General features: G+C 38.4%; 1 protein-coding gene and 1 long non-coding RNA gene across 2 annotated transcripts in view; one reads left to right on the top strand and one right to left on the bottom strand.

Annotated features, from left to right (window-relative positions):
• LOC141001214 (uncharacterized) overlaps positions 1-12,139 on the top strand; it is a 42,642-nt gene that overhangs the window by 29,004 nt on the left and 1,499 nt on the right. Inside the window, exon 3 of the long non-coding RNA XR_012179581.1 lies at positions 10,166-10,268. This is a non-coding gene — a long non-coding RNA (uncharacterized lncRNA). The remainder of the gene's footprint in view (positions 1-10,165; positions 10,269-12,139) is intronic.
• swap70b (switching B cell complex subunit SWAP70b) overlaps positions 8,259-12,139 on the bottom strand; it is a 33,672-nt gene continuing 29,791 nt past the window's right edge. Inside the window, exon 12 of the mRNA XM_073472220.1 lies at positions 8,259-10,230. Within this exon, the coding sequence (XP_073328321.1) occupies positions 10,112-10,230 (119 nt within the window). The 3' untranslated portion in view covers positions 8,259-10,111. The remainder of the gene's footprint in view (positions 10,231-12,139) is intronic.

Raw genomic sequence — 12,139 nt, 5'->3', positions numbered from 1 at the left:
GACAATTTGGTCTGGAGAATTGCAACTGTTACATGTACTAACACAGGTACTGATCCCTGCGATTACTGATGTTGTCTGTGTTGTGTCCATCAAGGTTTGATTAGTATTAAGTGTACAAGGGTCCAACACAGTTAAATATTTCTTCATAATCATTAGACACAGCTTCAACAACCCCATGACACATTTAACCAAACTTTTATAATGGAGAGATGTTCCCTTGCCGGTTACTTTAACAGAAGAGGAGAAAAGGGAAATATATCAGCATGCCAAATTTACTTTTTGACCTGCACCTGACACATATTTGTGTTTTATAGCTAACGTGCCTGGTGATCTTGATTCCTCACTTGTCTTTCATTGTTGCATTGAGAGTGCAAATACGTCAGGGATCGATTTGGACAGTCCTGACATTCCAGTGGGTGGGGTGCAGGATGGAAACTGGATTTTGAAAGCCAGAAATCTCTGCACCTGGCAGAGAAGTCACTCATATTGATCAACAATACTGTCAACCAACCACAGATATATTGTTCATTGTTCATGCTATTGGCCAATAAATATCTTCAACAAGTTCTTCTTATTCCTTTGAATATTTATAGAAATCTCCCTTTACGATCTGTTCTCAGTAACAACGCTCTGCTTTTATTTGGTTTCAAAACACCTCTGTGTGAGTCCACTAACAAGCAATGACATGCAAATATGCTTATGTAACAAATTGGCTTTAAAAGCCTAATTATATGGAAATTGTCTGGAATTTTATTCAAGAATAGTGCACTTATAGTTTTCCAGCAACGCCCTGCTTAACATTCACCGTTTCATACCTAGTACATTCATCACACCTAGTACAAACACTCTAATGATGATTTATATCTTTGATGGCACGTTGACAGTAAGTGGTGTGTGTGGGGGTCAACATTATTTATTCAGAGTTTTGACATTGTGTTTTCGGGTTGCTCGTCCGTCACATTCTTGTGAGCATGATATTTCAGGAATGCCTCAAGGGAATTTCTTCAAATTTGGCATGAACATCCACTTGGACTTAAGGATGAACTGATAATATTTTGGCTGCCAGAGGTCAAAGTCACTGTGACCTCACAAAACACAATTTTTGCCATACACAATGATCTATACACTGACATACATTATCACACTGGGCAAAAACCCACTAACACCTACCAACATCTGGCTTTTGTCTTCGGTGGGTACAACCAACGTTTATTCCCGGGTCAAATGCAGTAGTAACAGGTATTTATCGGCTCCAGCTCCAATCGGCAGTCATGGAAATGTGAGAACCGGTGAAAGACGCAAATTTTTATTCCTTTTCTGGTGCAATGTTATGATCCAAGTTGAAGTTCCACACTTTGACATGTTAAATTATATAAGCGTTCCTTATCCTTTGCCAGTAAAACCAACCATATTCTCATACACACACTGTGACACACTGATATGTTGGTCAATGCCTACAGTTGTTTATCCCCTTTATTTTTGTACCAAGGCAACAAGCAGAGAGCAAACGTAGATCACATTTCCAATATGTTTTGGGGCTTTATTCATCATTTTATTCGCTATTTCCAACAGATGGATGTCCCTCAAGTGGCCCATAAACATGTTTCGAAAATAGCATGTTTACTATAGTTATCCCTTGGAAGTTAACATAGTAATTGGAAGTGATGTTTCCTGCTCTATCGCATTCTGCTGCCATGAGTCATCTGCTTACACGGATGCATCGCATGCTGAAAGGCCACAGTCTTCGCCCGATGCTGCGTTGATTGTGTATCAAAAAGCTAAATCTGGCTAGAATCACTGGCCATCACTCACCCTTGTCTCCCCGCTGAGTGATTCAGACTCTTTGAAATGTGAACCAGGGACTCGTGTGAGCTAAATGATTGTATAACACTTCATTAGAAACTGGAGTTTATCTCCAGTTTTGGAGCCAAAGGGATTACTGTCACATTGTCCTCATTACAACTTTATAGTTTAAGACATGTTTCATCACTTTCAAATTAAGTGGAGAGATGGATTGGGTAACTTGTGGAATTTATTTGACTGTTTTAGACAGGCTCTTTCAAATAGGACCTCACCTCTCTTGTTGTTGTGTTTTTGAGGGTTTGTTGAGCCCTTTTCAGCCATGGAATATGTAACATGGATGGCTTCATCTATCTGTTGAAGTGAGGGCCTTCTGTCATTCAGACATGTTTGTCTATTATGTAAAATAAGAGAGCCTCAATGTTTGTGGGATATTTGACACCTTGTGGATGGGAAAGAGCAGCGTTGGTGACTTATAAAGTTAACATATGAACAAAGAATATTGTTCTCTGCCCTCTTTTCCACCAATCTTGGCCGATAACAGATATATCTGTATCAGTGGATATGTTATCCTATATAATTTATGATTGTTAAATTCCCAGCCAAGTTTACTGTTTCAGTGCGTTGGTGTCAATTTGGACAATAAAGATTATTGCTAAATTGTAAAATATCCTGCCTCTGTTACATATCAAGTGTTGGATAACCACTTGATATCCACACCGCCAAAAAGTGTTAATCCGCAGATATATCTAAGATTTTTTTTACTTTAATATATCAATATCAGCATCTGCCCCACAAATCCAGTATTAATCAGGCTCTAGCCTTTATTAGTGACCACAGAGAGTGTAAGGGATACTTGTCCCTGCTTGTTCCCAATACATTTTCTTATACATTGTCTCATCACTTAACCATTAGATGACTAACTCTGTTGCTATTTTATAATGTCCAAATTAGGGACATTAAGTGCAACTAATGATAATTATTTTGTTAATTGTTAGATCTATGAAACATCCAAAAACTGTGAAAAATGCCAATTACAATATCCCTGAAACCTGAACTTTTTGCAGTTTTGCTTGAGAAATGATTGATTTATATCAAAATAATTAGAAATAATCACATTAGTTTTTTGTTGAATTCTGTCCTGCAGCTCCAATCCGAAAGTATAGCATTCAGTGACGAGACGTTTAGTTGGGACACTAATGCCCTTTTTATTGTTCATTTGTTGTTAGCACACAGTTTTGCTGGATATTCATGCATGTAGTTGGCATTGATGAATATCTCAAATACAAAGAAGGTGCTAGTCTATCATAATTGTGGATTTTTTTCCCCCATGTCTGAGGAATCTTATTAATAAGTTAGAATTAGCTCATCAGTTGCCATGTTGGAAGTCTTATGGAAGTTGGAAGTCAAGTTTATTGATGACAAACAATTTTAGAGACCACAAAATAAATTTGGGAGGATGGGATTTTTGATAGCAGATTTGTGTGCAAAGAAGGATTAAATCAGCGGTGTGCCAGATGATTTGGGCATACAAGAGGAATTGTTTAACTAAATCTGAGCCAGCAGTCGGGATTCTCACGTTTGTGATTATCAAAGCTGCTCGTGGTCACTTTTGGGAGTCTGAATCTTTTGAGCGTAAACTCAAACTGAGAGCAGACACCTGTTCAATTTGACCTCGACACGAAGGTTCAACCTGTTCAATTCTTCTTTCTACTTTTAAAAATAAAGGCTGGGACGGTGGCGTTTTTTAACCATCACACGTAGATAAAGAACAGTATTTGTTTCTCTGCATTACCTTAAAAATTAAAACACATTAAATGACTAAAATCAGTCAATTTAAAAGTCAAAAACGTAATGTAGAAGAAGTAGCGAGCTACAGTATATGTCATAGTGGCTATGTTAGCTTTGTTTTTCTGAACCATTTCATTGAAGAAATGAACTAGATATGGGTTGGTTGAACCAAACTCCATACACTCCATGTAGGATTCAAAAGACTAATGGTTAAAGTAAAAATAATTAGAAGAACAAAAAAAATTCTATGAGCTGTGGCTACATGTAAAATTGCCATCGCATTAAGAAAGCACACATCTGAAAAGAGTTTTACATTGTCAGTGGATGTTTAAAATTTTTCTATTTTCCCAATTTTCCAAAGAATTGTGGATAATTTATTAGTGATCATTGTTGGTAAGTAGTGTTGACGCAGAAAGATGTTCACCATAAATTGTGGTAATTTGACAAAGCCAATTAGGGAGTTAGTGTGGAGGTGGAGGATTGGAAATGCTCCTGGCCAGTGTCTTCACTACAGGAGGATCATGACAGTTAAGATTAGGTGCCATTCCCTCCTTTGACGCGTATATCTTTTTTATTTAAAGGAGAACAAAGCTAGTTGTATTGCTCAGCGGTCATAAATAGCACCTTCAGCCTTACCTTGATGACACACTTATCCTGGAGGAAGAGAAAGGGTGTGTATTTACTGAAGGGATGATGATACACGAGTGTGCAGGTAATGTAACCCTCGGCATCGCCTCATCAAGCACTTGGCCTTTCACCCGGTAAAGAAGAGATCCGCTGACTCGTTGACTTGTTTCCTTTTAAGCCTGCTGTGCTCTGGTATTTTTAGCACGGTTTCATATACTCTGTGCAATTAAGTAGGATGCTGGTAAACAATGCTCTGGTCGGGGGCCAGCTCCACACTTGGCTCAGTTATGATAAGTCAGATGGTTTCAAGTGAAAAAGGAATAACTTCATGTGCTGGCAGTAGTACAGCACAGTCCATGGGGGTTGCAGTTTTTTCTCTTTTTCCAGAGAAACACTTGTGTTTTATATTTGCGCCTTGCCACACATTCTTTTGTGTTCATGGGGGAGGAAGAGGATGAGACATTTACTTTTGAAGTTTTTCTGTCTCGTCACGTAAAGCATTCTTCACAGATAGAGTAGCACCACATAGTCAACCAGTCAACTCAGTGCTGACTTATTACAGTTTATATCGGGCTGAATTTAAAAAAAGAAAAATGAGTGCATGTGTTTTTGTGCAGCTGTACGTGTCTGTAACACATTTAGGTAAAGGTCTTTAGTTGTATGCCTTACTTTTCAGTTTTTAGGTGTATGATTGTATGCATGCAGCATTCATACATCTGAGTATGGGCATTTATGTGTCTGAATCCAGGTGTGGACACTGTGCATGCATTTGCATATGATTTAGCATAGGTAAGCGTGTATGTGTATGTGCTTCCACATGTGACCTATGAGGGTAAAAATACAAATGGGAGGTCAGAGTGGCATAGGGCTCACCTTTAGCTTGGCTCTTCACATTGTCAAAAGATATTTATATCTGGAATGAACAATTGAGAAAGATGGGTTTGATTTCCCTGCTGTGGCCCCGGGCTCGGCCTTCCTGTGGGTGCAGAGTCAACCTCAGTCAGATGCGCTGATTGGAGCCAGATCCTTTGTCCCAAATTCCGTCTCCTTGCACCCTTGAACCTCACGAAATCTCTAAACTAAAACCTTCAGTCATTGGTGTAAGTCCCACATTACACAAATCCAGCTTTAATGTGATGTTGTGAAATGTCAGGAGGGCGATGGAGAGAAACATGTGCTGGTGGATAAGAGGGATGACACGCAGGTGAAATGAGGTTGAAACTGAAATTCCACCAGTGAGACTGAGACTTTACTGTAATAGTCACTGTAGTTGGTGTGAAGTGGAATGCTGCTGTTAATTCCTCGCTCTCTGGACCCACTTTCTGTGTTTTTCATTTTTATGAGGCGGAGGAGGACATCTGTTTGCGTCGTTGACCCTTACACAAATTCTCTGGGGACCTTTTAATCTTCCATAGAGATCTATAATGTGAAGATGCAGTGATATGCTATTTTTGTCTGCTCTCTTGCCAGATGCTTCCCTGAACTCTTAATACGGCAGTATCACACCCCTGGGGTCCATGAATTGTCGTATGCGATACAGCGATGGAAGTTAAATGTTCTGCAGGCATTTTATTTTACTGTCCCAAGAGTGCCCCTCTGCTCCGTAAACCTCCACAGGCCCCGGGGCTCCCGAGAACCCCATTCGCTGTAAATACCCAGAATTCCTAAAACTTTCAAACCCTATATATTTTGAATTCCTCAGACGCCTTCAGACACTTTGTAAATTCAGATGCTCCGGTACTCAAGGGGGTAGTGAGACCCCTTAACCCCGCCTTGTCTTTATTTTCAGACCTGAACCCCCCCAACTGCCCCTCATACACACAAACACACACACACACACACACACACACACACACACATATAACCCCCTGCGATGGATTCCAGATCGGGAATTTAATGCATTTCTGTTTCGCATCACCTCCCAGGAATGCGGCACGCGTGCCACAAGCCTCATAACCTCAGGCTGATGAGTGCGAGGATGTTTAAAAGAGAGAGGGATGATGGGATACAGACGCTGCTGGGGGTTTTGGGGGGGAGTTAAGAGGGATGGGAGGCGGGGGCTGGGGGGGCTGACCAAGCACATCCGGCGCGGCACTTGGCGTTAATGACAGGCCATCTTCTTGCATAAAGCAATGTTAGTGCAGCTGTGGTATGTGCCGAGCGCATCTGGCTTGCAGATTTTTGGGAATGTATTTTGTGTGTGTTTGTTTGGTCTGTCCCGTCTCACTCAAATTAACGACTGTTGCACGATACGGAGGGAGGATGGAGTGAATTAACTTAGTTGGGGATCATTTGAGGGGGGGCTGATCTAAAAGTGGAGATTTTACAAGGAAGTCTGTTTTGCATAACGCTTAGATACTGCGGGGTTTTTTGTGATCCTGGCAGTGTCGACACACATTACACATTGAATCTTGTCAGGATTAGATGCTCATTGTGTTTGAAGCAGCGCGACAGTCAGATCTTGGTCAAACAAAACCTCCAGGTAGTCTGACGACGTACCCATTTAGTTCATCACAGGAACTTTTTTGGTTGGTAGCTTTATTTGTTTCATGTTATTTACAGCCTAATCTGCCCTGATGCAATGAACTTCCCAGTTGGTAGAAAACTAACAGTTATGTTACTTTCATCCAGATCATGGTCAGCTAGTTGTTGAAAACATGAATGAAATCAAAACATCAAGATGTTGATCACAATATTTTATAATAATAATTCCCACCAATTCTGAATCATATTGCAATCACAATATCTTTCAAAATAATTGTAATATTTATGTATTTATTTTGTAATTTATTTTGCCCTTTCTGCAACTAACACTTATTTTCAAAATCAAATAGTTGGCAATACATTTTGTCTGTCATCTAATCAATTGATTGATTGTTTCAGCACAAATTTTGTTCACATTATCGTTCATCAGACAGATGATAGATTTATTATTCAATAAATCTTGTCTAGCAAAAATGTAGTTATTGTACAACAACATTTAGCATTTGAGATTTTCAACTAATGTAATGATAAATAAATGATAATAATGAGTTATTGCCCAACTCTAGTCCATAGTAGTAAAGAAAAACAATTGAACATTAAAAACACTGGAACAGCAAATAAAATAAATTGCATACATTACAAATCCCCCCCAAAATTCTTAGTTTGATAATTAATACAGTTCTGTCTAGATATTGTAGTGTGTACCTGTGACTGACAGGAATGTTTTATTCTCTCTTAGTCTAAATTAAAACTGCTTGCCCCAGATCTCAAATGACTTTTTGTCCTTTATCAACCAGACATTACAAAAAGAGGATGACAATTGAATTATGCATTATTACAATTACACAATTATAGAACAGCACATGATCCTGATATTGTCTGTATCGTGCATAGCAGGAGACAGAAGACGGTGATCGCCTTTATTTTGGAAAGTACAAGCTCTAGACAGTGAAGTCATGGAAATGAAATCACCATTTCTCTATAATTACTTTGTCCCCAAATGATCTACAGTCAACACATTTACTACAGTCAGTAAATGTGGCTCTTTAGGTATTAGAAATACCTTACTTCTCTGACTGCTTTCTGTAGTGATGTGGTGTTTGTGGCCCTCTAACACCATCTGGTGAACATATGAGGTCAAGGCAATTTCTCAAATGACAACATGAAGTATTGCATAGTCTAACTGAGGTTTAAACATGTTTTTAAAAGTGCAGCAGTCGTGGATGCTCATGTGTACTACCATATTGGTCTGCTGTAGTGTTACGTCTGATTTGTGTTCATTGCATTCATGCAGTGCAGAGTAGCTATTTTTTATTGTTGAATCATTTGTCAGTTATTTTCTCAATAAACTGACTAATGTTTGGTCTATAAAATGTCAGAAAATGGTGAAAAATGTCAGTGTTTTCCAAAGCCCAAGATGACATCCTCAAATGTCTTGTTTTGTCCACAAACAAAACATATTCAGTTTACTTTAACGGAGTAATAAAGAAACCAGAAAGTATTTGTATTGAAGAAGCTGAAATCAGAGATTACTCAAGATTACTCAAACCAATTAATTAATTATTAAAGATATGTTTTATTGCATACTTTAGTCTTAAGGTTTTTTTTGTATTTTTACATATGTATATTTATAAAACCATAAATCACAATGTTCATTCATGACAATATCAAAGGCACTGATGGTTACAGTACAACACAGTACAAATGATCTGCAGTTAGCATTCTTGTTTGCAACGAGACTTTAGCAAAATGCCCTATTTCTGACACAGTGTTTACAAGTAGGAAATGTTTAAGAGCCAGTTCTTTAGACAGATATAAACCTAGGTCAGGCAAACTGGATAAGAAAAGCACTTTGATGTTAACGATGAATAATTTAGTGAATCGTACGTGGTTTTTCAATTCAGGTTGTTTTTTAGAAGACAACTTTTTCAAATAACAATTTGTTAAACATCATTGTCTTCATACATTAAACATGTCATCCTCAGGTGCTACTGATGGTGCCTTCATGCAGATTAACTTTAGTACAGAAAACAAAAACTTTGTTGAAACCATTGTTAAAATATGTACAACAATCCCTTATATTTTTATGTAAGAATCGTCCCCAAGTGTTGAGAGGAAAATAGTCACAAGAAAGAGAGTTGTGGATCTTACAACTTCACCATGTCTTCAATTTACAACAGCCTGAACCTAAAACATGCGTTGGCCAGGTCAGACTGTGATCAACAGTAGTGCATTTCATAGATACAAATGGACAGTGAGGACAAAGTTGGAGAAAATGATAAAAGGTAGTGGTGCACACTTTTTTCCACTCATGACTTTAAATAAGCTGCACATCATAAACTCTACAGATTTAAATTCTGTATATTGTTAACTTGGTCGGATTTTAGTCGTGGTCAGCTCTTAGCTAATGCTTTATATCAAGGTCTGTGTAATAAGCCTTAGTTAATGGTAATAAGGCCCTTTATAAGACATGTATAAGAAACTTGTTAACAGTTTATTATACATAATAATAAGTAAGTTAGTTAAACTCAATAAATGTGTTTTTAATGTTATTATAAAAAAACTCAAGGCTTTCATTTACATTCTAATGCAGTCTATACACTTAACTAGATTCTGATAAGCGCTTAACTAACACTTTTTTACAAGGTACTTAATATAACTTACATATTTGACAGCATCTCTGACTTGTAGCTTTTATCAGTGAGCTTGCCATTAGTCCTACAGGAGTCCAGATGGTCTCAAGTGGAAGGGATGACTGTCACTCAGTCAGCTTTATGCAACTTTAGAAAAATTAAGATGGCCAAGGCACTATTTAAAGTTATTTTGGCTCCAACATACTGTATCTGTATAATGACACAACATCGCCAAGTGAGCTCTTTCGCCTTTACAACAATTTTTTTTTAACATCCCCTGTAAACCATTTTGTAAAGAAAACTCCTTCCTCAGTAGACTTAAAACACACTACAATCTACATACTTTGCTGCTCAGTTATACAAGACCGATCAACTGATACAGCAATCGGCACATTTAGCAACGAAGGGAGACCAATCTTTTATTATTCCAGCATTTCTTTTGTTGTTAACACTTCTTCACTTAGTATTTTTGTTGGAGGCCAGCTAGAATTAGTTTCATAATGCAAAAATGTGAGTGCGTGTACTGCTCCCTCATCTATGGTGGCCTGCAAAGACAGAGACCTGTTTAGAAAAATACCAGTTCTATCAGTGGTGGGTCTTACTGGGCAACACTAAAGAGGATAATTGATTACTTACATTCCCCTTTAACTGAAAATGCCTTACATTATCCTGGTAAATCTCACATTTTGATTCCATTGAAAATCCAGTCACCAGCCAGTATATCCCAGCAGCCCTCACTTGTCTTCTGTTTAAGGTTCAGGGTTTACAGGGGCTCTCTACTGAGCCTGGGTCGGCTGATTCTTCATCTCCTGCCATTTCTTCTCCCTCAGGCTGAGCTCTGCATCAGAAAAGGCAGCTGGGCCCCAGTTGGTGATCTTCGTTGGTCCCTTTGAACCTGGAGGGAAAATATTCAAGAGACTCTTCACCATCGAGGTAGGAATATTTCATTCAAGGAGGACCATAGCTTACAATTATTTGTAGGCTATGGTCATGTATAGACACTCGTAGGAAACAGTTTGATACATAATAATATGTAAGTTAGTTTAACTCAATGTTAATATATGATATAATAATAATATATGATAAGATGTTATTTTAAACAAGGCTTTTATTTACATTCATATACTATTTTTACCACCTTTTTTCGATCTCTCATTGCTTTTAAATAGAGCTCAGGCTCTTAATCATTAAACCAGATGTAAATATACAAATGTGGCTGAGAAGCAAAAGTGAGCACTAGTATGTGTTAAGTTGGCAAGTCATTCATTAATGATTCTATTACTTCACATTTATGATAAAACATAACTGCACAAAATGCGCTTTATCCTCTTGGGTTTCAGCTGAGCATGATTTTACTTGCAACAGATGAACTCTTAAACATTCTTTAACCTTCTTGGACAGACTGATATTAACTGCATTAAAGTGTTCAATTAACTTTGTAGTAAACAACATTCTTAACACGAAGCCTCCAGCCAAAAGTATTGGTGGAATTTAGAAATCTCATTGTTATGATTTCTTTCTTTTTTTGTTTGGCTGTGAGCTGCTTTGAGGGAGCAGTCTGTACATAGTTGGCTGAGACAGTATGACAAGAGAGTCCCAGGTTTAAAAAGAGCCAAGTTATTTCTCCTCCACTAATTTCACTAATGAACTCTATTGGGAAATTACTAGGACGAAGGCGCCATTAAATTTATTCATGGCAGGAGTCAGTTTGTAGCTTTGGGGAGACCGAATGTGTCACAAAAAAACTTCACATTTAGCACTGTGCAAACAGCTGTGCAGGGCTAACAAAAACAGTGCACTGGTGTACTGTACCTAATGATGTATTCAAAGCTGTACAAACTGACTCCTTTAGATCAGCTGAAATATAACAATGTTTGTCATTTTTTCAGGAGATTTTATATCGTATTTTATTCTACAGTGTAGCAACAGTAATTTGTCTTGAAACAGTCTGCCTCACGGATGCAGCACTTTATTTTGTGGTCAAATGTTCGTCATGTCTATTAGTTTCAGTGTGAGTAAATGTAACACTCCAGTCTGACAAACCTCAGTAACATTGCAGTGATGCCAAATACAGTTCAATAGTTCCTGTGCAGTCAGTAAAACATTTAGAGGAACAGTACCATGTCTTTTAAAATAAAGTGTGAAATGTTGAAATGTTTCTTCCCTCGTGCATTTAAAGCAGAGCAATGGTAAGATTTTACACATTTTATTTATTTTATCTGAACCATTCTTTCTATTTGTAAAGCGCAGATAGACCGTGTCATACATGAATTACATGAATTGAATTAACTTTATTCCTTACTCACTCCTTACTTCACAATAAACAGCGTGGCTATAACTATCCACTGGCAGTGCTCTATAGAAACACACAGCGGTGTGTAGCCATTATTGCAGCTCCAACACAGGTCTGGTCAGAGGGCCAAAAATGTGCACCTATTGACCGTCAACGCTCCATCAGACTCTCCACTGAAAACTCATCCTGTGTTTCCAGTGGAGAGTCTGACAGTGGCTTCTCACGGCTGGTTAATTCTGACTCACACTGACTGGTCATCCATATCCCCCATGCTCCCGCAACGCCACGTTGCACACTTTGTTGCCATAAAGCCACTTCTCCTACAGTTGTTGTCCCCCACCCCTCTTTTGATTTTTGATTGTACACTAACTGGGATCGGGCACTGTTGCAGACTTTGAGGGTGTTGTTACTCCGTTAACAGTGTTGTCCAACACGGTACACTGAACTTGAATGCCTGACAGCCACTTGCTGTGACCACAGTGTGCCTAAGTATGAGTGCACTTTGCTGTGA

Source organism: Pagrus major, chromosome 8 (genome assembly GCF_040436345.1).
Source record: "Pagrus major chromosome 8, Pma_NU_1.0".
Classification (NCBI taxonomy): domain Eukaryota; kingdom Metazoa; phylum Chordata; class Actinopteri; order Spariformes; family Sparidae; genus Pagrus; species Pagrus major.
This window is presented reverse-complemented; position numbering and strand designations above follow the sequence as displayed.